The 27,223-nt window shown below is 37.7% G+C and overlaps 3 protein-coding genes across 5 annotated transcripts in view; 1 reads left to right on the top strand and 2 right to left on the bottom strand.

The window, feature by feature from the left end:
- Positions 1–27,223, bottom strand: part of LOC132277368 (uncharacterized) — an 88,500-nt gene that overhangs the window by 40,147 nt on the left and 21,130 nt on the right. The window lies entirely within an intron of this gene.
- On the top strand, positions 977–8,774 carry LOC132277366 (cuscuta receptor 1-like). Of its 2 annotated transcripts, none has more exons than XM_059779224.1 (6): positions 977–1,710; positions 2,006–2,080; positions 2,184–2,339; positions 2,863–3,009; positions 3,168–3,415; positions 6,497–8,774. In XM_059779224.1, the coding sequence occupies exons 2-6, from the start codon at positions 2,017–2,019 to the stop codon at positions 8,486–8,488; spliced, it is 2,607 nt and encodes an 868-aa protein (XP_059635207.1). In that variant the 5' UTR covers positions 977–1,710; positions 2,006–2,016; the 3' UTR covers positions 8,489–8,774. The 2 variants fall into 2 exon arrangements, with proteins under 2 accessions (XP_059635207.1, XP_059635206.1); XM_059779223.1 differs by having other exon boundaries at positions 977–1,432; positions 1,541–2,080; positions 6,497–8,773.
- Positions 21,727–25,016, bottom strand: LOC132277367 (protein ALP1-like). The gene has a single exon (XM_059779225.1). The coding sequence runs from the start codon at positions 23,178–23,180 to the stop codon at positions 21,864–21,866; it is 1,317 nt and encodes a 438-aa protein (XP_059635208.1). The 5' UTR covers positions 23,181–25,016; the 3' UTR covers positions 21,727–21,863.

Raw genomic sequence — 27,223 nt, 5'->3', positions numbered from 1 at the left:
TTGAAATGGTACAGGGGATTTTATGATTTTCACGAATTTAACCAGTCTTTTAATCCATAATGGATATTGTATTGTTTAATTTCTTTTTAATATTGTCATTGGAAAAAAAATTAAAAATAAAAATATATTTTTTGAAGAGCGAATGCCTATTATTGTGGAACATTCAATAGCCAAAATTTGGAGAGTTCAAAACGTGCACTATTCAGAAAATTATGTGAGAAAAGGCAACAATAATTATTATTTTTTTAATTATTTCAGTGAGGACAATGGTAAAATTTTATAAGTATGTAATTAAAAAGAGAAAATTAGCAAGGGTATAATAAAAAAAGAAAGTATCCCAGTAATGTATATATAAGTCAGTCCTAATTGACATAACTTTTTCAAATTTTAACAAGTTGCCAAGACAAATTTGAAGACTTAAAATGAAAAAATGCTAATAGAGATACTTTTTGAAGTCTCAAGCCTCTTCAATATTTTTATTTATTTACTCATACATATATATAAACTGGTCAAGGTCTTCTAACGACCGTAGAGATAGAAATTAAGGTCTTCTCCGTAGTTGGAGAGAGAGAAAAAAAAAAGATGGAACATCACAAAGATAAATGTCCTTTTATGAGACAACTATGAATCCATTTGCAAGTAATAATAATAATAAAACTAGCCCTCCGAACATTCAAAAACATATATTAATAATAATAGAGAAATTTCAAAAATTAAAGATAAAGATAAAAGACTTTATATATTATTATATTACATTGATTTTGCAACATCTCAAAATTAGAGGAGGAATGCTTGTTTCCGAGTAATATTTTACCCATTCAATTTGAAAGGGCTTCTTCGTCAAACATGGTCCCCTACATTACTAAACCATTTTGAATTTTTGTTTTGAGTGTTTCAGGCTTGCAGTTAAAAAATTAGTATAAGCATCTACATCCTACAACACCAACTTTATTGGTCTATATATAATCTTAAATCTCGTTTATAAAAACCACCAGTAGTACAAGAAGCTTCGGGTCATAGAAAGTAGGTAAGGTGAGAGAGAACCATTAGATACTACTAGTTTATATATATGGAGATGGATCGGTTGTTTTGGTGGGTTTGGATTTTGTTTCACATCCATGTTAATGGATGCTTTGGTTGCTTAGAGTCAGAGAGGATGGCTCTCTTGCAAATCGAAGCCTCCATCAACTATCCAAATGGAACGTCTCCTCTGACATCTTGGGAATCAAATGATAAACACAGCAACTGTTGTGATTGGGAAAGGGTTGAGTGCAACAATGGGAGGGTCGTCCAACTTCTACTCAATGCCACAGATTGGCGTGACGATGATGGCCTAACCCGTTATATGAATTTCTCATTGTTTCTTCCCTTTAGGGAACTCGTATATCTAGACTTGAAATACATTCAGTTAGTTGTTGGGTTGAGCATGGAGGTTAGCTGTTTGCGTTATTTATTTATTTTTATTGATATACACTCTTTTTTTATTTTTTAGAATTTTTTTAATTGTGTGTGACTTTGAAATTTCCAATATAATTTGCAGGTTTTGAAAGATTATATGAGTTAAGGAAGTTAGAGGTGCTTATATTGGATTTGAATTTATTTAATAATAGCATTTTGCCATCTCTTGGTGCACTTTCATCACTTGGAATTGGATTGGTGCACTTTTATCTCTAGCCAACAACAATTTGAATGGATCAATTGACACTCAAGGTGATTAATTCAAAAATGACAAAAGAAGCATATGTTCTTGTTCTCAATATGCCTTAATATTATCATTTTTCATACATACTTTATAAATTTGGAGGAAAGCTACTACTTGTTATTTAACTGCAATTTAAATTCAACAAAAAAAAAAAAAAAGTACAAATACATATTAGTCCTGAGCAATTTTATCCTCAAATTAGTGTCAAAAAAAAAAAAAAATTTGCAGGTTTTGCCTCTAAATTAGTATGAATGGTTTGAAGTGTATAAATTCTGATATCAGTTTCTTTTGGTGTCATTGTAGCTTTTCTTAACATGAGCAATTTGGTGGAGTCGGACTTGAGTAACAACCAGATAAATAGTTTTACGGGAAATGAAGGTATAAAATGAGATAAAAGCACTTTGGTTGATCTAATTTTGAGAGACCATGTTGAGATGCGATTACCAACCAGATTTTAAATATTCATTTTCATACTAATCAGGCTTGAAGAGCTTAAGCAAGCTGAAAATCATGCGTTTGGGGCCGAACAGTTTTAAAAATGCCAGCATTCTACAATCATTGGGTGCTCTTTCCTCACTAAGGGAGTTACATCTCCAGAACGATTATGAATTGATGCGAGGATTGGTTACAAAAAAAGGTAAGAGATAATGGAGATGCCCGAAGATGCCTCTCAACTCAATTTGAATTGGCATTTTTTCAATATTGGAATTAAAAACATATTCAGTTATATATATTATTAAAATGAGTAGAAAACGTTTTGATTGTACCAGATATCCATTTTTTATTTTTTCCTTCAGTCGACTAATTTGGGTCCTGATATTCATCTTCACCTATGGTTTTCTTGTTATTTTCTTAATACTCTTTCTAGGGTTGGACGGGTTGAACAATTTAAAAATGTCTCAAGCTCACTTTAAATTGGCATTACTTCACTTATTACACTTTATAGAAAATGTATTTAGTTATATATATGTGTGTGTGTTTGTGTGTGTGTGTGTGTATTTACCCTTTTGCTAAAAATGAGCACAGATCACGTATACTCCATCCGAATCATCCTAAGTTTGTAGCTGTCAATGACTCAATCTCAAATTTTCTTGCCATCATAATCTTAATATCTTCTTTGCAGATACTGTAATAATTTTATTTTCAACTGTTGTTATTAGATTTGGAGGGGTTAGCCAACTTGGAGGAATTGTATTTGGATGGCTCCTCTATTGACGTCAGCTTTTTTCATAATGTTGGTGTAATAACTTCTCTTAGAGTGTTGTCAATGGGACACGTTGAATTCAAAGGCAGACTACCGAACCAAGGTTTATATACTTTATTCTAGATTTAATTTTTTGGATTAATAATCATGAAAAAAATTCAATTTAATAATATTGTTTTGATAAAAAAAAAAAAATTTTAATAATTGATTTGGATGTAGACATAATAAAAGTCTAACTCAACTTAACATTGGGTTTTTCAGGCTGGTGTGAGCTTTATAATCTTGAAGAGTTGGATCTGAGTGAGAATGGATTAAATGGGACACTTCCTTGGTGCATGAGGAATTTGACATCACTCCGCTATTTGGAACTCTCATTCAATCATTTCACTGGAAGTATTGCCTCCTCCCCCCTTACCAGTCTCACATCACTCCAATATCTTTCACTTTCACATAATGATTTTGTGATCCCAATCTCGTTTTCCGCATGTTATAATCATTCAAAGCTAAATGTCACGCCCCGCCTATGGAGGTTGTGCCACGCAGACGCTGAGGAGGATGCTGCATGGCAACTGCATGGCAAGTGGAGTTTCTAGAGTCTTCCGGAGTAGTCTAGAGTTGTGTGGAAGATTCTAGATATGTGTAGAAATATGTAGAAGTGTGTGGAAGGTTCTAGAGTTCTCCAGAGTTGTGTGGAGTAGTATGGAGAGTTCTAGAATGTTGTAGATATTTATGGATAAGTATGGAAGTGTGAAGAAGGTGGGAGAAGATTCTAGAGAATCGATCTCCACCATCGGTTAAAATGCATCCTAGCCGTCCATTGGGGATGGGGATGCCTATAAATAGAGGTAGGACTTCATTTTGTGGACAACAAGTCCTAGAGTGAGTCTTGAGAGCCTTGTAGAGAGCTTGAGTGCTAGCCTTGTACAGAGCATTCTTTGAAGTAATAGAAGTGTTCTTTCCTTGCCAACTTAAGTACCTTAGTGTGTGTAAGTGAAGTGAGGAGAGGGCGAGGGCAACTACAACACTAGTAAGCGCACAAGGGGAGTGTGTTGGCTAAGGTGTGCACGGGAGTTAGGCTGACCAAGTACTTGCGAGAGTGAAAGCAACGTCTTGGTGCCGCACGGGAGCAGCTAGAGTGGTGCTGAAACTCTAAGCCCGTGACAGTTGGTATCAGAGCCAGGTTCGTCAAGGGAGCTTTGTTGGAGTAGACATGGCTAGCGGAGGAGACCACCAAGTCCACATCTTAGAGCAGAGCTTGGAGGAGAAGCTTGCTACACACTTGGTCTACACGGAGACTAAGTTTAATAGGCTCGAGAAAAGGATGGCGGAGCTCTACGAGCTGATTGATGGCATCGCCAACAAGGCGCAAGAGAAGGAAAGGGACTTGCATGATCTGGTAGACGACTTGCGCGTGGAGATTGCCGAGTGCAAGAAGGAATTCTCCCAGGCGCGCGAGGTCGTGGTGAAGCCAAGGAAGAAGAAGGCGCAGGAGCCCAAGGAGTACGATGGGGCAAGGAATGCGCGCCAGATTGACAACTTCTTCTGGCACATGGAGCGGTACTTCGAGTGCATGGAGATCGAGGATGATGAGGAGAAGGTGCAGACAGGCACTATGTACCTCACGGACACTGCCGCTCTATGGTGGAGGCAGCGCTTCACCGGTAGAGGCGCAAGAGCAGTTGACACATGGGAGGAGTTTAAGAGGCAGCTCAAGAGGCAGTTCTATCTCGAGTGCGTTGAGGACCTCGCCATGATCAACCTAAGGCGCCTGAAGCAGAAGGGCAGCATAAGGGAGTATGTGAAGGAGTACTCCAACTTGATGCTGGAGATCCCAGAGATGCCGGAGCGGCAACGCGTGTGCTTGTTCATTGATGGGTTGCAGTCTTGGGTAGCCACAGAGCTGAGAAGGAGGGAGCTTAGAGACTTGGCATCCGCAATGGCTATAGCGGAGCGCCTTGAAGACTTTAGGCACGATGACAAGAGGGCCATGTCTCCCAGGAGGGACCACGGCAAAGGTGGGGGAGACCAGCGCTTTAAGAAACGTGGCTCGCCCAAGTCCAGTGATGATGAGCACAGCGATGAGGAGAGACGCCCACGCCATGATAAGGGCAAAGACCGTGGAGAGAGGTCCAAGGCTAGTGGCAAATGGGAGCGCCGTGATAAGGGTAAGTGGGAGCCGAAGTGTTACTTGTGCGAAGGGCCGCACATATTGCGACACTGCCCCAACAAGAAGGCCATGAGCGCCCTTGTGAAGGATAAGGGCAAGGGCAAGGTGGACGATGCGGGCAGCGATGAAGATAGGTGCATGGGGGCTATGCAGATGCTGAGTAGCATGGCGCATGACACCAAGAAGAAGGTTAAGGCAAAGAAGGTAGCTGGGGTGCGCTATGTGGATGCGCAGGTTGGTGGCAAAGCCGTGCAAGCGTTGGTAGACACGGGCGCTACACACAACTTCATTACCCCGGAGGAGGCGCAACGACTTGGCTTGGAGATGCGCAAGACGGAGGGCTGGATCAAGGCCGTTAACTCCGAGGAGGCACGCGTGAGTAGAGTGTGCAAGGAGGTGGAGCTATACATGCAAGGATGGAAGGGCAAGGCTGACTTCCAGGTTGCGGAGATGGACGACCACGACATGGTGCTGGGGCTGGAGTTCATGGATAGGAACAACGCCGCGCCACTACCATGCCTTGGTGCGTTAATGATACTTGGAGGCGAGGAAGACAAGGCCGCATGCATGGTGCCGCTCGTGGGCAGGAAGGAGAGTCCAGAGGTGGCAATCAACACGATGGAGCTCGTGAGGACCTCACATCTCCCGAAGGGCGCTCGTACGTTTGGGCCAAGGACATATGCGCAAGTGCTGATGACCTGCGAGAGGCTGGGTCAGCTGAAGAAACCGTGACGAGGGCGTCACGGAAATGGGTGGGGGAGAATGTCACGCCCCGCCTATGGAGGTTGTGCCACGCAGACGCTGAGGAGGATGCTGCATGGCAACTGCATGGCAAGTGGAGTTTCTAGAGTCTTCCGGAGTAGTCTAGAGTTGTGTGGAAGATTCTAGATATGTGTAGAAATATGTAGAAGTGTGTGGAAGGTTCTAGAGTTCTCCAGAGTTGTGTGGAGTAGTATGGAGAGTTCTAGAATGTTGTAGATATTTATGGATAAGTATGGAAGTGTGAAGAAGGTGGGAGAAGATTCTAGAGAATCGATCTCCACCATCGGTTAAAATGCATCCTAGCCGTCCATTGGGGATGGGGATGCCTATAAATAGAGGTAGGACTTCATTTTGTGGACAACAAGTCCTAGAGTGAGTCTTGAGAGCCTTGTAGAGAGCTTGAGTGCTAGCCTTGTACAGAGCATTCTTTGAAGTAATAGAAGTGTTCTTTCCTTGCCAACTTAAGTGCCTTAGTGTGTGTAAGTGAAGTGAGGAGAGGGCGAGGGCAACTACAACACTAGTAAGCGCACGAGGGGAGTGTGTTGGCTAAGGTGTGCACGGGAGTTAGGCTGACCAAGTACTTGCGAGAGTGAAAGCAACGTCTTGGTGCCGCACGGGAGCAGCTAGAGTGGTGCTGAAACTCTAAGCCCGTGACATAAAGCTCATTTCAGGTGATCACAACAAATTGAGTAAGACTTTGTCAATTTCAATAATTCCAAGGTTCCAATTGAAGGTTTTCACTTTGTCAAACTGCAATGCCAACCAGTTCAGTGAAAGACTTTTCCATTTTCTCTATCATCAACATCACCTCATAGAGGTTGATCTATCACATAACAATCTGACTGCAGGTGGGACATTTTTTCTCTCTTGGTTGTTAGCAAACAATACACTATTGGGTTTTCTTAATTTAAGAAATAACTCCTTCTCAGGGCCTTTCCCATTTTTGACTTCTTCTCCTTACAACATCACAAAGAGTATTGATATCTCTAACAATCATATTCATGGTCAACTGCCAACAAATATAGGTTCCATCTTTCCCAGTTTACGTTATTTAAACTTGTCCGGAAATGAATTGGAAGGTAGGATTCCGGCTTCATTAGGTGATCTGCATTCTTTATGGGCTTTAGACTTGTCTAACAATAATTTATCAGGGCAAATACCTCAACATTTTGCAATTGGTTGCTCCTCCTTACATTTCCTCAAACTATCTAGTAATAATTTGGATGGTCGGATGCTTCCTGATGTTGTGAACCTAACCGATTTGGAATTTTTATATTTGGACAATAACCGTTTTGAAGGAAAGATTCCAGATAGCTTGTCTACCGCATCTCATTTGACGGCATTAGACATTAGCAATAACAACATATCAGGTAATCTTCCAATATGGATTGGGAATATCCATTACATAGAAGTACTTGTCATGTCCAAAAATCATTTTGAAGGTCCAATTCCAGCTGAGTTCTCCAAACTTGCTCGGCTTTCTTTTTTAGACCTTTCCAACAATAATCTGTCCAGATCTATACCATCTTGCTTCAACTCATCACAAATACAACATGTACATCTGAATCACAACATGCTAAGTGGCCCATTCACACATACATTTTACAACTGTTATTCTCTGGTGACGTTAGATCTAAGAGACAATAACATAAGTGGTAAGGTTCCGAGCTGGATTAGCAACCTTTCCTCATTGAGCATTCTTCTCCTCAAATCTAATAGTCTCGAGGGTGAAATTCCTGTCCAATTGTGCAGCTTGAAAGGGTTAACTATATTGGATCTTTCTCAAAACAATCTTTCTGGTTCCATACCTCATTGCTTTGGTTACATACCTTTTAAGCCAATGACTACAAAATCCTTTATATCAGATAGCTTTGGTGTTGTGGATTGGAGAATTTATTTTGTGTTTTACGTGGTGATGGAGACAAGGTTATTTAACAACTATAATACTTTTGGTGAGAAGAATGAGGAATTCCCACTAAAGGTTGGGGCACAAGTAGTGGAGTTCACCACAAAGAGTAGATTGTATGCATACAGTGGTAATATACTGGACTATATGTCAGGAGTGGATCTCTCTTCCAACCACTTAACAGGAGAAATCCCATCTACTATTGGAAATCTAAACAAGATCCATGCACTAAACCTGTCGCATAACAATCTCATTGGTTCAATCCCAACAACTTTCTCAATGTTAAAACAAGTGGAGAGTTTGGATCTTTCCTACAACAATTTGAGTGGAACAATTCCCTATCAACTCATTGAGTTAAACTCTTTGGCAGTCTTCAATGTGTCACACAACAATTTATCAGGTAGAACTCCGGAACGGAAAGCTCAGTTTGGGACCTTTGAAGAAAGCAATTATGAGGGAAATCCTCTTCTTTGTGGACCTCCATTATGTAACAGTTGCACTAAAATTGGATCTCCGTCGACATTGCCTCATCACTCTTCAAAAGAGGAAGGTTTTATGCATATGGGGGTTTTCTATGTGACTTTTACCGTCTCTTTCATAATTGCGTTCTTGGGAGTTGTTGTAGTTCTGTGCATAAATCCTTATTGGAGACAAGCCTGGTTTCGTATCGTCGAAACTTATGGGACCTCTTGCTATTATTTTGTTCTTGACTGCTTTTTCAAGCCGTTCAACAGAAGAGGTGTGTAAACTTCACATGTATCTTCATGGCTATGTGTGTGTACATATATATAGGTCTATTTAAGGATTATCTGTTTTTGTAATGTACAATGATGATTATCTAAATGGATACTGTGAGATATTATTTATGTATTGGCAATTATCATTATCGTAGACATAACAAGTCCAAGTTGAGTTGTAATTTATATGTTCTACAAGTCATCGAGTTCAACAGGAATTACACAACTGGGAAGGAGTTCAAACTTACCATATTTTAAGAGTTTTGAGGAAAAAGGTAAGAACACCACATTGGAAGGATTCTGAACAAGGTTGGACATTCTACACTTCCTATTTTCTTAGGAACAAGTGTTTACATTCTGTCCATCTTGAACTGGTTCAAGATTTATCGAACAGGTTCAACTTCAGCATAGTCGAGATTTTACACTCTGTCTATCTTGAACCGGTTCAAGATTTATTGAACAGGTTCAAGAAGTCCTGTTCACTATACAACTTTAGTTTCCTTATTCTGAATTGTTTCCCAGTTGGTCTAGAATTGTACCAAATCCTATGCATGAATTTTTATGATATTTTCAGAGGGATTAGGTCATTCTAGACTCTATATAAACCATGTCATATACATTGGTTTATTGACAGCTTTTACATTATAAGTCATATATTTTTCAAAGCCTTAGGAAGTTTCTTTCTCACAGAAAATCAAAGTTGATTTTTCTGTAGTCTTCCTAGATCATACACATATTTACCTAGATAGGTTAAAGTTGTGGTGTTCGAATCCTGATCGTGATCATAAAGTTGTATCAACATTGATCAGACGAAGCAGATCTTCTTCTACATCATTCAGACGATGGAAGAACAAAAGTAAACGCAGTCACACTTTGGAAGGATTGGAGCATTCGTGAAGTGCTGTCTGATCTACCTGCTATTATTCTACAAATATCAAGTGTCAGTCCAAGTAGCTGTTGGATGGGGAGTCGCAAAGCCAGAGGATCGTCAGCGGTTGGTGTGGTGTAGAACGATAGGGTGTGAGCAAGAGTCAAAGTTCAGTATACTTTGTTCCAATCATAGTGGATTGGTTTACTTTGGACTGTACAAGTCCACGAGGTTTTTCCCACAGTTGACGTATTTTATGAACTGGGGTTTCCTCGCTAAAATTCTGGTGTCATCTCTAACTTATACTTTGCTTTATTTTATCTGCATGTGATTAACTGTTTAATTGCTAAAATATAAAATAAGTAAAGTACGAACACAGATCTGTTTTATAAAAACAAACAAAAACTTTTCTATATACATTCCGCTGGGTACGACTCACAATTTGGTATTAGAGCCAACCTCTATACATTGAGTTGATCCTTGTTGGAAAGTTTTGTGTTCAAAAATTATTTTAATCATGTCTTATGCGTTGAAAGAAGGCGGTTCTAATCAACGTGGTCCCTTATTTGAAGGAGATAATTACAATTTTCGGAAATCAAATATGAGAGCCTATTTGTAAAATTCTGGTGGTAAAACTTGGGCAATAGTTGAATCTGGTTATACACCTCCTATAGTAGATACAACTGTGGATGGTAAAATAGTCAAAGAGTTAAAAGATACTTTTGTTTTTACTGCTATTGAAACTGAGCGTAATGATGCGAATGGCAAAGCTTTATATTCAAGTATTAATTCTGTTGTTCCATCTGAATATGTTAGAATTTCTGATTGTAAAACTGCTAAAGAAGCTTGGGATATTTTGCAGGTTACTCATGAAGGAACTTTAAATGTGAAGTTGTCCAAAATTCAATTGCTCTCTTATAAGTTTGGCAACATCGTGATGAAAGAAGATGAATCCTTTTCTGATTTTTATTCTAGTCTTCTTGAAATAATCTCTGAACTGTGTCACTTAGGGGAAAAAGTTAGTGATAAAAAAATCTGTGAAAAAATCTTAAGGTCTTTACCTAAGAGATTTAAGATTAGGGTTGAAACCATCTCTGAACATTGGGATTTGACTACTTGTAGAGTTGATGAGATGGTAGGTTCACTAAAAACTTTTGAGATGCAGAATTTTGATTTAAATCAGAAGGAGAAAAATCTTGCTTTAAAATCTACACAGGTTGAGAATTCTGTGAATGATGACTCTGATGATGATATTGCATTCTTGTCAAGGCAATTCAGTCAGATTTTGCAAAGGCAACAGAGGAGAAGGAATAGCAACAAGGCTAATCCTCAAAATTTTGACAAAACGTCAAAGTTTAGATTTAATGAAAAGAAAATAGAAGAATCAAAAGAAATGAAATTTACTTACTGGAATTGTGGTGGCAAAGGTCATGCAGCCAATGTTTGTCCTAATCCTAGGAAAGAACAAAAGGATGGGAATAAAGGAAAAGTAATAAAAGTTTCTATGGTTGAAAATTCTACTTTAAGTGATAGTGATTCTCCTCAGGATGATACTAATGATCTTGTATATGTCACTTTTCTTGATAGGGGTCCTCATGTCGTTCATTTATCTGACTCTGATAGTTCAGATAACGAAGAAGATGAAGTTCATGATGAACAGATTGAAGAAGCTGAAAAGGACGATGAAAGATTGAAGAAGATGGTCAAAGAAACCATTGAAACCAAACAGACAATTAATAAGCTAGCAAAGGAGCTTATCCAGCAAAAAGGAGAGAATGAAGATCTCAAGAAACAGATTGCTGAATGCCAACAGAAGGCTGTTGAAAGAGAGACAGTCGTCACTGAGCTTGAGAAACAGATCATCATTCTTGAGGATAAGGTAAGTGTTGCTAACTCGTTAAAGGAATGTTTTGCTTTGAAAACTAATTATCTTGAAATTGAGTTGAAATCTGAAAGAGATAAACTGAAAGGGATCAATATAAGTCAAAACAGTTTGAATAAGATAATCAATATGGGTAAGGATGTGAATGATAAAACAGGGTTAGGATTTGTTAAAGGTTTTCCTGGTAATCAAAGTAAACCAATGTTTGTTGAACCTGCTATTATGCCTAAACCATGTTTGCCTATTACATCACATTCTGCTATGTCTTATCTGCCTAAATTGTTGCATTGCACGTTTTGTGGGAAAAATGGACATAAGTATAACTTATGCCTTCATAGGAAAAAGAAAGACTTTTCTAAAATTCATTCTCAGAATTCTTATGCTAAAAAAAGGGGGCGTTCTGGGAAGAAAAAGAATGTGTCACCTAAGTTTTCTAAAGCTGATAATTTGTCTAAGAAAGAGGTAAAGGATGTTAAAGAATTTCAAGAGTTGAGAGTGAGAACTGTTTGGATCAAAAAATCTGATTTGATCAAATATGTGCCTGTTTAGTCCTTGGAACAAGTTTCCAAAAAGACTTCACCTTCAAACTAAGTCCTTACAGTGATCATGGCTTGTTGTTTTTTTTTTTTTTTTTTTTTTTTTTTTTTATAGAAAATGGTTTGTTTTGCCATTGGATCACTAACTAGGGTTTAGTTTAGAATTGAGTTTCTCATCATAGTTTTCATGAAATATCTGTGAAAATTCTTTCATTGAATTAATGATTTATCTTGAATGCAAATTTGGACACATGATTTTTTGATTAAGAATAGATTCTTGGCTTATAATCTATACAATGAAAGTTCATTTGCATTGATTAAGGGATGTTTAGATTTTAATCTCTTAAGTTCATAACATTTGTGCACTAGTCCAAATATGAAAAATTTGATTGAAAATCTTTAATTTGTTAACTAGGGTGTATTGATCACAAAAGCTATAAAGGTTATTGTCAAAAAAAATATAGGAGCTTTAAAAACAAAAATGAAAAAAATCAACTTGCAAAAGAAAAAGGAAAAAAAAAAAATGTTGAATTCTCAGTTTAGGAAAAAGCTACCTATTGAGATGTGTTCGAAAGCTCCCATTAGACTTTGAAGATGAGCTAAATGAGTAAAAAGAAAGGTGGAGACAAGTTGAATTGGAGAATTGCTGTCTGCTCTTTAGAGTGAAAGCCACCTAACTTAGAAAAATTGCTCAAAGACAATTTTATCTTGATGTTTTTCGATCAATATAGTTTAGACAATGTTTTATTGATAATTGATTGGAAATTGAGGAGATGAATTGCACACACACACTTGAACTTGCTAGATTGATTTCTAATTGTTTTATTAATATTTGCAAGTGAAAATTCATTTTGTGATTACTTCCTGAGAAATGAAATTGACTGACTAATCTGTTGTGTCAAGAATTTTGTTCATAGATAGCTCTATAATTCTCTGGGAAATTGGATCAGGTATGGACTTGAAAATCTTTGATTAAATTACTTAATAATTTGTTTTGTTTTATTTTATTTAAAAAAAAAAAAAAAAAAAAAAAAAAAACTGAAAAAAAATCAAAAAGATTTTTGTTTTTAGCTTATAGTTTTTAGTTTTTTTTGTTTTGGTTTTAATTTGATCACTAAGTGTTTTAAAAAAAAAAAAAAAAAACTCCAAAGAAAATTTCTGGCAAAATTTCAAGTTAGAATAACATACTGTCATAATCCTACCGGTCCCCAAAATCCCCTACCGGTTCAAACATGTCATTTGGCCATAAACATGTGACTGACCATCTTAAACCAGTTTAAGGAAAGTGGAACCGGTTCAAGTCTTGTGTAATAATGTGCACTGCCTTTCTTGAACAGGTTCAAGAAAGCTGAACCGGTTCAAGAGCACGGGTGTTTGGATTTTATCCTGCTAGTTGCATCATTTTGTTGCATATAACACTTCATCTCTCTAGTTCTCCTTCACTCCATGTCATTACCCAACTTAAACATATATATCCATATGCATCATATCAAATATGTTTGTCAATCATTCATGATACAGATGATCATTACATGATATTCATGAGATTGAAGAAAAAAATTTGAAGAATGTGAACATTGAAAGTTTGCAAAATGGGTTTGAATGGAAGTTATGGAGTTTGGGTTTAAAATCTTGGAGGATTGATTCAATTTTTGCATTGATTGAAGAAATTGAAGCTTGATTGTACTTGGGAAATTCTAATTTACATTTGTTGCTTGATTTTGGGGAGAAGTAAAGATCAAAACAAAATTTCATACAAACACTTTTGGGGTTGCACACCAAGTGTTTGATAAAAGTTCTAAAAGAGTTACAAGCTTCAAAGTAAGAAAATTCCTAAAGACCATGGCTCCTAAATTGACTAAGGAAGCAAAGGGAAAAGGAATTGCAGATCCAAGACCCCCAAAAAGGTCTCGCACTGGCATCTCCATCCAAGAACCCCAAAGTGGTTTTCAAGCTCCAAGCATGGCTCTTATTTGTTATCCTTCAGTTTCTAGCACTGGAAGGATTGAATTTACAGCAGCACATTTCTATAATGAAGAGGCTTGGAAAGTGTATAACTTTGTATGCAAGGATGGGCCAATCAAAACAGAGAGAAATATTAATCTACAGAAGCTACAAGACACTACTGGACAAGATCTAGTGAACTACATCAAAGCTCATCATTGGCTTTATTTCACTAGACTCAGCAAAGGTGTTTATTGTCCGGATATCATTAGCTATTTATATGCTAATATCCGTGAAGTTCATGACACCTACTTCGTTGTATCTCTGTTTGGAGTTGATCATACTATTGAGAAGGAGGATATTAAGACTATCCTTGGTCTTCAGGACAGTCATCTTTTGAGTGGACATACACTCCCTTTAACAGTCTCAGGTCCTGATTTTACCCGTATTGTTCCAAAGATATGTGTGCCGAACTTCTCACTGAACCGAGATAGTATTCCAGCTCGATTTCTGACAGATGAAGCTGCTTTCTTCAATCTGTTTACAATGGCAAATTTGGGCTACTTTGGGAAGAAGGATGAACTCTCCCTTGAGTACAAGTGCTTTATTTTCTTGCTAATAATGAGTATATTATGCTTGGAAAGTCTATTATACAGCTTATGATAGCTTATTACAAGAAAAACTCGCGCAAGTACTCTTCTCCCTTCCCAATGATCATCATGGAAATTCTGAAAGCAAAGAATGTGGCAATTCCTCCAAGGGCTAATCATAAGCCTATCATGACTAAGTTAGACCCACGCACTTTGCACAAGTTAAAAACTGCTCGTGAGAATGCTAGAAGGGCAAGGAGATCTGTTGAGGAGGGGCCGTCACAAGGTTCATAATTTACTCCACTCTTTTCTTCAAGAGGGACTTTCATGAAATCCGATGCAAACCTCATGTATTCTCATCTACTTCAGCATCAGAATTCATTATTTGAGAAGATGATGGTTGAGATCCGAGATCTCAAATTACAGGTCACTCAGCTGAGAGGACAGCCATCTGGGGTGCTGGATGAGGATGTCTACAGGCCTGTGCCTCCAAAACCGGCTCAGCGAGCTGAAGATGAGGGCAATGATGAAGAGGGGGCTGAATATACAGATGAGGACGAGGTTGAAGAAGAAGGTGGTGAAGACTAGATGATGTTTTCTTTTCTCTGGGTGGTTAAGGAGACATGGTGCTGTTTTTATTGATTTTTCATCATGCATCATGACATCATGTTTTGTTTTAATTATTGCACCACTTGTCTTTGTTTTTGGATATTCCTGGAATATGCTTTCCTAGCTTTTATTATGCTTATCCGGATTATGCTTTCCTCGACTTCTTTGAATTGAAATTTACTGTTATAGTTTTTTTTACTTCACTCCTTTGTCAATTTGTTCCAAAAAAGGGGAGATACAAAACTGAAGGTAAAAACAAAAACACATGGGAAAAAAATACTTCAGGGGGAGAAACCTTGGATATTTACTTCAGGGGGAGTTTTTTAATTTTTATTTATTAAACTTCACTGGTAGTTGTTGCTTGATAGTGTGCAGGAAACAGGTCAAGTTTTGAATCCAAGAAGAATAATGTTCTTATTACCTTTAAGCAAATCATGTAATTTACTTTTCTGCTTTGAGTAAATTGCATATATTGTTTTTAGGGTTTTGTCACGAAATTGCCAAAGGGGGAGATTGTGAGATATTATTTATGTATTGGCAATTATCATTATCGTAGACATAACAAGTCCAAGTTGAGTTGTAATTTATATTACTTGTTCTACAAGTCATCAAGTTCAACAGGAATTACACAACTGGGAAGGAGTTCAAACTTACCATATTTGAAGAGTTTTGAGGAAAAAGGTAAGAACACCACATTGGAAGGATTCTGAACAAGGTTGGACATTCTACACATCCTATTTTCTTAGGAACAAGTGTTTACATTCTGTCCATCTTGAACTGGTTCAACTTGAACTGGTTCAAGATTTATCGAACAGGTTCAACTTCAGCATAGTCGAGATTTTACACTTTGTCTATCTTGAACCGGTTCAAGATTTATTGAACAGGTTCAAAAAGTCATGTTCACTATACAACTTTAGTTTCCTTATTCTGAATTGTATCCCAGTTGGTTTAGAATTGTACCAAATCCTATGCATGAATTTTTACCTTAGTTTCAGAGGGATTAGGTCATTCTAGACTCTATATAAACCATGTCATATACATTGGTTTATTGACGGCTTTTACATTATAAGTCATATATTTTTCAAAGCCTTAGGAAGTTTCTTTCTCATAGAAAATCAAAGTTGATTTTTCTGTAGTCTTCCTAGATCATACACATATTCACCTAGATAGGTTAGAGTTGTTGTGTTCGAATCCTAATCGTGATCATACAGTTGTATCAACATCGATCAGACGAAGCAAATCTTCTTCTACATCATTCAGACGATTAAAGAACAGAAGTAAACGTAGTCACACTTTGGAAGGATTGGAGCATTCGTGGAGTGCTGTCTGATCTACCTGTTACTCTTCTACAAATATTAAGTGTCAGTCTGAGATCAAGTAACTGTTGGACGGGAAGTCGCAAAGCCAGAAGATCGTCAGCGGTTGGTGTGGTGTAGAACGATAGGGTGTGAGCCAGAGTCAAAGTTCAGTATACTTTGTTCTAATCATAGTGGATTGGTTTACTTTGGACTGCACAAGTCCACGAGATTTTTCCCACAGTTGACGTATTTTATCAATTGGAGTTTCCTCGCTAAAATCCTGGTGTCATCTCTAACTTATACTTTGCTTTATTTTATTTGCATGTGATTACTGTTTAATTGCTAAAATATAAAATAAGTAAAGTAAGGACACCAATCTGTTTTATAAAAACAAACAAAAACTTTTCTATATACATTCCGCTGCGTACGACTCAAAGATACCACACTTTTTCTTCTGTCCAAATCACTCAATCTGAATCGTCCACTAACCTTCTCATCTGTGAGTACTTAGCTGACTCAAAAAAAAAAAAAAAAATTGAATAAATAAAAATCCCTCAATTGATCAAACAAATACAGATGCCTTTTTTCTTTTTTTTTTCATATTTCTTATATTTCTTATGCATTGGAGCAACGGTAGATGAGAAGAAAAGATACGTACCCAGGATTACTAAAAATAATGTACATTGGCAAAACTGCGTCATTCTGAGTGTAGATTGCTGCATAATGTATCAATATTAATACATTTCTGTTAATTCACATGCTTTTTGCCAATCTACAATAAATTGATAGGCTAGGTATCTGTTTAAACACCACGTATACACAAAATATCTGTATTCTTAAACTGACATGGTTTGGTTATAAAAGCTTAAACAGACAAAAGAAACTTCTAAAATATTAAATCATTTCCTTTCTTCTTTTTGAAGAGAAGCTGAAGATGAAAAGATTAACAAGTCAATGAATTATTGTCAATGATTAATATTTAAAAAATTGACGATCCGCTTAGAAAAGATAACATTTTTTTACATTGCATTCTCAAAAAAAAAAAATGCAATGGTTGCTTGGAGCAAAAGAGGATTGCAAATCAAAGCTTCCATCAACAACTAACTATACATATGGAACTCCTCTGCCAACCAGCATTTCATAACATGAGCAACTTGGAGGAACTGGACTTGAGTGGCAACCACATAAATAGTTTTACCAGAAATGAAGGTATAAAGGAGCATAAATACATATTGCTAGACCTAGTTTTAGATGTCATCCTACTACGCATTTGCATAGCTGAGATTTAATTACCAACAAGATGCTAAACATTAATGGCTACGTTTTTATATTTCTCAGGTTTGAAGAGTTTAAGCAACCTAAAAAATCTGCAGCTTCAGTTTTAACAGCTTTAAAAATGTCAGCATTCCACAAACATTGGGTGCTCTACCATCACTAAAGGAATTACATCTCCAACAAAATGAATTGCCGGGATTTGTTACAAAAGATATAACTGACATGCCCAACAAAGATCCTATGAACTCAATTTAAATTTCCATTCATTCAATTAAGGAATCCAAAGTATATTTGGTTATCTATATTATTTACTTTTTCACCAAAATGAGCAGCAAATGTTTTCATTTATATTTGTTCACTAGTCTTTCTAGCGTTGAACAGGTTGAACGACAACCATTTTGAGGGAAAGATTCCAAACAGCTTGTCTGCCATATCTCTTTTGTCGGTATTAGATATTAGCAGCAACATGTCAGGCAATCTTCCCAGATGGGTTGGGAATATGCATGATTTTGGGGTAGTTGTCATGTCCAAAAATCATTTTGAAGGTCCCATCCAGTAGAGTTCTGTAAACTTGATTTGCTTTCTTTTTTACACCTTTCCAACAATAATTTGTCTGGAACTATTTCATCTTGCTTCTACACATCACATATAGAGCAACTCCATCTGAACTAAAACAGGTTAAACGGCCCACTAACACTTGCATTTTACAACAGTTCTAAATTGGTAGCGCTAGACGTCGGAGAGAACAACCTAACCGGTAACATTCCAAGTTGGATCGACAACCTTTCCATGTTTAGCATTCTTCTCCTCAAATCTAATAACTTCGAGGGAAACATTCTTGTTGAATGCCAATTGAAAAAGTTAAGCATCTTGGATCTTCCTCGAAATAATCTTTCTGGTCCCATACCTCCTTGCTTTAGTGACATATCTTTTGAGGCAACCTTGGGAAGATCTTCTATACCGATCGACCACCTAATTGCTGATCCAAGAGACATATCGTTGTCCTACGTGGTGGGATCAAGGTTAGATTCAGCACGATCAGATTATCATTATCTTTTTGACCTTCGAGATTTCCTAACAAACAGTGTGCCACAAGTAGTGGAGTTCACAACAAAAAAGATATCTTATGCCTAAAAAGGCAATATCCTTGACTCCATGTCAGGGGTGGATCTATCTTGCAACTTCCTGACGGGAAATCCCACCTGATATCAGAATGCTATGTGAGAACCTTGCACTGAACCTGTCACATAACAATCTCACTGGTTCAGTCCCAACAACATTCTTGGGGCTAAAGCAAACTGAGAGTTTGGATCTTTCCTACAACAACTTGAATGGAGCAATTCCCTCTCGAACGTTTTGGAAGTCTTTATTGTATCACACAACAACTTATCAGGTAGGACTCCAGACCAGAAAGCTCAGTTTGCGACATTTGAAGAAAGCAGCTACGAGGGAAATCCTCTTCTTTGTGGACCTCCATTACATGACATTTGTACTGAAACTGATTCACCATCAACATTACCAATTTCTTCAGATGAAGGCTTCATGGACACGGATGTTTTCAATGTGACCTTCACAGTGTCCTTCCTTATAGCATTTTTAGGAGTTGTTGCAGTTTTGTACATAAATCCTTATTGGAGACGAGCATGGTTTCACACCATCAAAGTTTATGGGACCTCTTGCAATTAGTTTGTTCTTGACTGCTTTCTCAAGTTGTCCAACAAAATAGGCGTGCAGAGACTACATGCATCTTCATAGTTATATATATGTGCCTATTTAAGTATCCTCTCGGTTTGTATTCCAATTATACTTATTTGTCAAATAAGTTTTTGCTTGTCTGTTTTGTTTTTGTGTGTGTGTGTGTGTGTGTGAGAGAGAGAGAGAGAGGGGGAGGGGGGGGCAATGATGATTTTACCTCAATTTCATGTCTATTACTATTTAAGCAGCAGAATGATTTCCATCGCAACAGTACAGCCATCAAATTGACCAAGCTGAAGGTAATATTGCAAGGAGAGTTCAGTAGCAACGATAGCAGTCTACTACAGTCCCCGGTTGCATTCTCATACCTTAAAACCAAATATCTCTTAGATTCTTTCCCTCAAAGTACTTACTCATCCTGAGGTTTTATCGCTTATCTTTCAGAAAAATACTCCTTACTAGTTCAGACAGTTATTCCTCTTTCATTAAAAAAATAAAACTAATAAGCAGGCCTGTGCACGGAGGAAAATAAAATCCCCAAGAGCAGGATATCAGTGGCAGTTGTGTCAAGGATACCCTGCCCTATGTTTAGAGGAACTAAGATCCCATCAACTATTCGAGCTCTCTTACTGGAACCATTTTCGCTCATCAGTCCTTTCCTCAGATAACTATGCCTTCCATACAACCACTTCCTAATCCCAACATCAGATAAATCAATTTCTAAAAATTAAAACTGATGGTCAGTGAGGGTGATAGCGACAAATTGTTGTGGTAACTGAGTATCAGTGTAACCAAATTTTCAACAAAAGTCAATTTTTTTCACAATTGTAGCTTGATAAACCCACAGTCCACTCAAAATTGGCATATTTCTTCCAAGTTCAAAAATATATAATGTGTCTAAAGTACGTGTAAAGGCAAGTTTCTTCTTCAACAGGTCATCTTAATTTTGCAAGGCTTTTAGGATAGTTCAACAACCAACTCACTTAATAGAGCACCTACCCTTGGTTGCTTCTCATTGTTATTCCTTAAGCAACTAAACAATAATCCCAGATTGTTTGACTGCAATGCAATAACTTATTTGACAAAGGACTAATGAACATGGAACTTTTTTTTTTTTTTTGGTTTGTTTGTTTAGGGTGTGCAAGTAAGAATAAGTTAAACTGTGAGCAAGAAAAGATGTCCAACCCATTTAAAGTACGTAAGAGCAAACAAAGTCTAAGCTCAAATAAAAAGCACAAATAACCTATAAAATCTATAATTGAGTATAAACAATTAGGTGACCTAAAACTTGTATCTAATAGCAGTACAACATCTCAATATCATACATGTGAGGCTGTTCCTTTCCTTCCATACAGTCTACAACTTCTTCTGGAACAGCCCGACTCTCCTGATTACACAAGGCCCTTGCCAATAAGAAGTAAATCAACAACCAAGAATAGGATAATTTCAAAGCTATTCAAAATGAAAGAACAGATACAACTTAAATATCGAATTAGCACAAAGTGAATCAACAGATAGTTGACAATCTCCTTTGCTTCCTTACACATACAACGCCAATTCAGATGAATATTCTTCCAGTGATTCCGGTCAGCAATAGTCAATATCACCCATAAGGCTGCAGCTTGATTGAGGTAAAGAAAAAACGTAGGGAAGCACTTTGACATGCTAAAAGCATTTCAAGGAAATTCACTCTCCATCCCCAGCACAAATCCTTATAAAATGGTCTCGCAAAAATTTTCACTATTGTCAATCTGTGACCCACATAGAGGCACCATGCAAATCTTAACGAAAGCATCCAATAACTCGGGCCTACTTAATTTTGAGCTCATACAACTTCACTCTTAGAGAACCTAACATAATCTGGTTCCAGCACTTCCTTCCCAGAGGCTATACTAAAAAAGACCAAGAACACCTCTCAAGGAAACATCCCCACACCAAGCATCATGCGAGATTACGCCCTATGACCATTTTCTGCCACAAAGTTGGCATATAGAATTTCCTGATCAACCAAATTGCCAAAACTAACTATGATCAAAACATCCACAAACGGCAGTGAAGAAGATAGCGACTTCAGTTATAGGAAACATCCTATATCGCTTCATGATGACTTGCATAACCATGCTGTTCAGAATTTCTGCTATTTTATACATAAATCCACATTGGCAACAATTATGATTTTATCTCATAGAGGTGCACTAGACATGTAACTGTTAGAACTTTCTGCTTAAAGCCTAAAACTATTATTCAGTTGAAACATGTAGCCATTTTTTAATATGTTTACTGGTGAAGTATATCAGCCTCTTTTCTTCAGAGCCACTCATCAAGTATTTTTGGATCACTTTTGCATTCAACAGTTATTTATTTCACTAGGCACCTACATCCTTGCATGTGCAAAAACTCAGAAAATCCAAAGCATACATTCTGAGAACCTGATGCCTAGCCCCATTGAAATGCATTTCCTCATTAACAAAAAATATAGTTCAATCGCATTCGCGTCAGTCAAATGTTATAACGAGGAATTATGAACTTGGGAGAGAGGGAGGGATCCATCTGAATAGAAATGCATCTTGAAGTAGATCACATCAAAACACAAAACTCATTCACATTAACCCATTCCTACTATATAAGTATATATAACACAAAGCGTTAAAAGAAAAGGAAGATCCACTGCATTCATAAATTCAGAATTTACCTCCTCTGACTCACCCTACTCAGGTGTGTGGCAAGTGCATTCCTGATCCGCAGCCCATTCTCATCCACCTCTCCTTGGTAAACTGCAAGCTCTTGATCCTTCGAGTAGCATGCCGCTTCATCAGGAAATGGCTCACTACACTTGATCAGAAAATTATGAAGTAGACAACACGTTATGATAACAAATGGAAAGGACTCGATACATTCTTCCTTCCAAGGCTTGGATAGAAGTTGACATCGAGTCCGAACTCTCCCAAATGTTGTGCCAACCAATTCCATTCCACGACTATGCACTGAATTAAAAGCTCGTTCTGATGAACTTAAACTACTCCTTTCGTCGGATTTAACAAAAGAAGTGAGAAGCCATGGCAAAAGGGGGTAACAAGAGTCACCCAATATGTACTGTGGAATAAAATTGCCATCACTGAGCTCAAAAGATGACCCATTCAACAACTCCCTCGATTCCTCCACACCCGAAAACAACTTGGATTGCCGTAAAACGGTTTCAGGCTTCATTGTATTAGGCCACCCGGCGGAAACATCCAAGAACCTGCCTTCCAAGTCCACCAATGCCTGAACCATCAACGATCCATTTTCACCCAACAACTCACCATCAATCTCAAACAGATGGAATCCTAAAACACCAGAACAATTGGGAAGTGAAATCCAACCGAAACCCACTACAATTCGTTTGATATCGGTTTGAAATTCGAAAAGATGTCCCAGATTCTCATTGATTGCCTTGCAAACCATGTAAAATGCACGACAAGTGCCGGCAGAATTGAGGCCGAACCGCCTGGCGACGGACTTATAGGACACGTCGTGGGATAAGCGGAAAAGGGCAGCGGCGAGAGCGTAATTGGGAGGGATCGGAGAGAGAGAGTTGAGAGAAGGAGTAAGGAGTCTGAGGAGGAGAGTGAAGGAAGGTTTGGACATGCGAAAGGCGTCGACCCATCGGGCGTCGTAGTTGGCGGAGGCGGCGGAGAGGAAGCGGTGGAACCAGCAGGAAGGGGGAGTTGAGGAGGAAGAGAAAGAGGAGGAGAGTGGTGATGGAGGAGAGAGGAGAGAGAGGAGTTTGGAGATGGAGACGGCGGTGGAGGAGATATGGGATTCTAGGGTTAGGGTTTGGGAAGGATGGAGGCGGAGGTCCTTTTGGGAAAGGAAAGAATGGGCGGCGGAGGTGGTGGAAGCGACGAGGGTGATGGGGTGGGTAAGGTTTTCACGGTGACAGTGGCGAAGGGCATTTTCGGAATTTTCGTTTCTGCGTTTGGTGGTGGACTTAGCGCCGCTCTGCTTTCCTCCGCCCGCTGCCATGACTGATGGCCGTGCTCTGTCTCTAAGGTGTCAACAGCCAACACGAGTGTGGTAAGTTCAGTAATTTGTTATAGTTACAGGGTTAATTGCATTATTTGCATAAACAACCGCCAAAAAGTTTACTACAGTATGATACTAGTATGAGTTTGACCGGTAATTTCCAAAGTAATAAATAAATAAAACTTTTTGTTTTTTTAGTTGGTAACAATCATTCTTTCACCGAGACTTGAATTCATAATTTTCCTATTAGAAGTAGAAATTTGGTACAACTAAGTTACTGATTCGTGACATTATTTATAAAATATCATTAAGGAAAGGTTTGTGTGCGCTTTACACCCTTACAATATCGGTATAGTGTATATAATCCCTCATTATTTGTTCACCTCCCTTATATTTTAAAAATGGTGTGAATTAGTGCATTTTAGGCATCGACTGCTATTGACTGGTACTGAAGCTACAAAAAGACTAAAATAGCCCTCTATGATTTACAAAAACTAATAATATAACATAAAATGTGAAAAGACAAAGAAACCCTTTGTCAAAGGGCATATTTACACACACTGAACCGCTTGCTATGTCCTTGTTGTGATGATTTCTTCTAGTGATGCTTCAGAGTCGCCATGGAAACAGAGCTTTCCTTTGTTTTCTGGAATTATGATTTGCTAAACCCTAGCATGAAGACTCGCGAAGATCTCAACAATGAAATCGGAGACTGATCGAGGCAAAATCGTGAGATAGCACCGAGTTTTAATCGCAAAGATCTGTCCAAACCCTTTCTTTAATTGAACCTCAATTTCCATAATTTAACTCGTGCGAAACAATAGTATCACTTGGCTACCCAGCGTTTACCGTGGGCACGATAACTGGTACACCAGAGGTGCGTCCTTCCCGGTCCTCTCGTACTAGGGAAAGGTCCTCTCAATGCTCTAATGCCCACACCGAATATGGACCGAACTGTCTCACGACGTTCTGAACCCAGCTCACGTACTACTTTAATGGGCAAACAGCCCAACCCTTGGAACATACTCATCTAGATTTTCGGAGAGAAACCACAAATCTTCTAGAGAAAAGAAGAGAGCATCCATGGTCGTTCATATATATGGCTTTATATATATGTATAGTACAATTGATCAAGAATTTTTAGGGTTTGGTTTAGTTAGGGTTTGTTTTGTTAGAATTCAAAGCATAGCAGGGTACTTGCCGTTGAAGATGAAGAGGAAGGAACTCGATCGAGTGAACGACGATTTCTCAGATTTCTCTCTTTCTTCGCCTGCTTGAAAAATCCGTAGATTAGTAACTAAAATTTCTCTAATTTCTTCATACAAATTTTGCAATTTCTCTCTCTTTACTTTTTCTCTGTATCAATATTACAATCTCTCTCTGTATCATATTTAATCGATCTCTTTGACTAGAGGTGCTATGTCGAACAGAGACTATAATCTGTCAAAACCACTTCTTTGAGAGAGAAACTTCCATGACAGGAACAGGAACAGAGAGAGCCAATTAAAGAAGTATAAGAACAGAGCCTGCAGATTTCTGGGTCTGAGTTGGAAACTGAGAAGAAATCTCCCGTTGGTGACCCGGTGAGTTTCGGTTCCCCAATTCGCATAATTTCATCTTCTTGGGTTCATGGAAGCAATCCCGAAATTAACCCAAAAACCAACTTCGTACTTCCACCACCATCACTTTCACCACCCCTACCACCACTCAATTGAACCCACTATGATTTCGATCATGATGGAAATAAAAAACCCACCACGAAACCCATTCGTAAATGTGTATGTCTATCTTGACATTTCTTTTAGTTTCAACTTTTTTATTTGATTAAACTGAGTAGAACTCACTGGAAGTAGAAGTTGGGATGAGGTTTAGTACTTCATCTGGAGGTACAGATTGTGATCATAAAAATACAAGGAATATATATATATATGGTGAGGGATAGTAAAGAAATATAAGAAGGGTAATTTCGAAATAAATGGTTTAAAATGGTCATGTGCATGACACATGACCAACTGACGTTCAATTTTCACCGAAATTCTCACAAGATGTGCTTAATTGCACATTTTTATATTTTGTAGGGATTTATATAAACAAATATAACTAAAAGGTGTAATTCACACAAATTAAAAACCACAAGAATGTTTTTCAGACTTTCCCCTTAAGTAAATAAAAAGTGTCAACTTTTTTTTTAACATCTAATGTAGAATTTTTTTTAAGTTAAGATAAAAAGATTTTCAAACTACCATAATAAGCAAAAAATAAAAATAAAAATTACACTAATTAATATTTTTTATTAAAAATTTCTTAGACTTAGGCTTCGTTTGGATACACTGGAGAGAAAAGAAAAGAAAGGATTATGAGAGAAAAGAAAAGAAAAGAAAAGAAAGGGAAGGAAATGTTTATATTCATGTTTGGATAAACAGGAGAGAAAAGAAAAGAATTGATAATATTGTTGTTTGGATAATAAAAAGGAGAGAAAAGAAAAGAATTGATAATAATAAAATTACTATCTTACCCTTTTTGGTACGGTTAGAACGCAAAATCATTTGAGCCTCCTCCATCTATCTATTCCGATCTCACAGATCCCTCTTTCTCTCTCTCTCTCTCTCTCCAACTACAAAATCTACAAAAATAGTCAAAACCCATATCAGCTCTCTCTCTCTTCAATTGCCAACTACAAAATTTACCAAAATTAGTAGATCAAAACCCATCTGCTCTCTCTCTCTCCCCAGCTGCAAACTACAAAATCTACAAAAATAGAAGGTCAAAACCCATATTGGCTCTCTCTCTCTCCAACTGCCAACTACAAAATCTACCAAAATCAGAAGACGATCTCTGCAACAGACGATCTCTGCAACTTCCAGCGAATTTTCCGGCGATCTCTGCAACTTCCGGCGAATTTTCAGACGATTTCTGCAACTTCCGGCAACTTTTCCGACGATTTTTGCAACTTCCGGCGACTTTTCCGGCAGTCTCTGCAACTTCCGACGAATTTTCCGACGATATCTGCAACTTCCGGCGACTTTTCCGGATGGGCTCCAAACGTCATTAGCTCCCTTTCTCTCCAAATCTTGTCAATTTTGGAGGGATTTGGTTTTACTGTTTAGGAGAGATTTGGAGGGATAGGCTATCCCTCCAAATCCTTCCCAATCCTTTCTTTTCTCTCCAAAACCCTCCATCCAAACACACCTATCCCTATCCTTCCCTTTCTTTTCTCTCCAAAACCCTCCAAATCCCTCCATCCAAATGAGGCCTTACTATTTAAATATCTCTCCATCACAATTTTTTTGGTGTACTTATTCATTATATTTTTTAAAATTGCATCACTTGTAATAGTAAAATTTATCACCATGGAGTTAAAAAAACTGTGAATATAAGAATATTGACCTCAATTTATTTTCTGAAAATGATTTTTCTTGCAGTCAATTCACAGGTGAAATACCTGAAAATTAACCCTGTCCCAGATATTTGAAGCCATACACAAATAATTATCAAAGAGTCCAACCCTGGTGGTGGAATATAATGGAATGTGGCGAGATGCACAATGTGTTCATTAGATATTGGAATATTGAACTCATTCAATTGAATTATGCAGCGATTACTTCATAATTAAACTCTATCCCTTCCTACTAACAAATAAATAACATGTTTCTGACAAATTGAACTATCAGATTCGACTAGTTAGTATACTATGGTATTTTGATATGATATTTTTTTTGTATGATATGATCATTTAAAGACAATTAACGTAATATCTATATACGTGCAAGTCAATAATAAGTATATTAAATTTGGGAATATCACTAGTACTGCTGGTAGTCAATTCTCCTAATTTATAAGTCGTCCATAAGTGTTGTGATCAGACTTTCACTGAATCGTTCAAAGATTAAGAAATTGTTATCTAAATTAATGCATGCCGCACTTCTTCTTCTGCCCAAATCACTCTGAATCGTCCACTTACCTTTCCATCACTCTGGAGTGGAGGAGTTCCTGCCACGTAGATCTTTATATTTAAATCTAGAAATCTTTAAGCAAACCATTTA

This window comes from Cornus florida, unplaced genomic scaffold, assembly GCF_030987335.1.
Source record: "Cornus florida cultivar Cherokee Brave unplaced genomic scaffold, ASM3098733v1 CherokeeBrave_3.0.0_Hap2_Chr10, whole genome shotgun sequence".
Classification (NCBI taxonomy): domain Eukaryota; kingdom Viridiplantae; phylum Streptophyta; class Magnoliopsida; order Cornales; family Cornaceae; genus Cornus; species Cornus florida.
The sequence above is the reverse complement of the archived record's forward strand: the minus strand, read 5'-3'. Positions and strand labels throughout refer to the sequence as shown.

What these genes read in the sequence shown, in the direction of transcription:
- LOC132277366 (XM_059779224.1), top strand. Translation starts at nt 2,017, where the DNA reads ATGAGCAATTTGGTGGAGTCGGACTTGAGTAACAACCAGATAAATAGT. An exon ending in TAGTTTTACGGGAAATGAAG is followed by an intron (nt 2,081 to 2,183) that starts GTATAAAATGAG and finishes CATACTAATCAG; the next exon opens with GCTTGAAGAGCTTAAGCAAG. An exon ending in AGGATTGGTTACAAAAAAAG is followed by an intron (nt 2,340 to 2,862) that starts GTAAGAGATAAT and finishes TGTTGTTATTAG; the next exon opens with ATTTGGAGGGGTTAGCCAAC.
- LOC132277367 (XM_059779225.1), bottom strand. Translation starts at nt 23,180, where the DNA reads ATGGCAGCGGGCGGAGGAAAGCAGAGCGGCGCTAAGTCCACCACCAAA.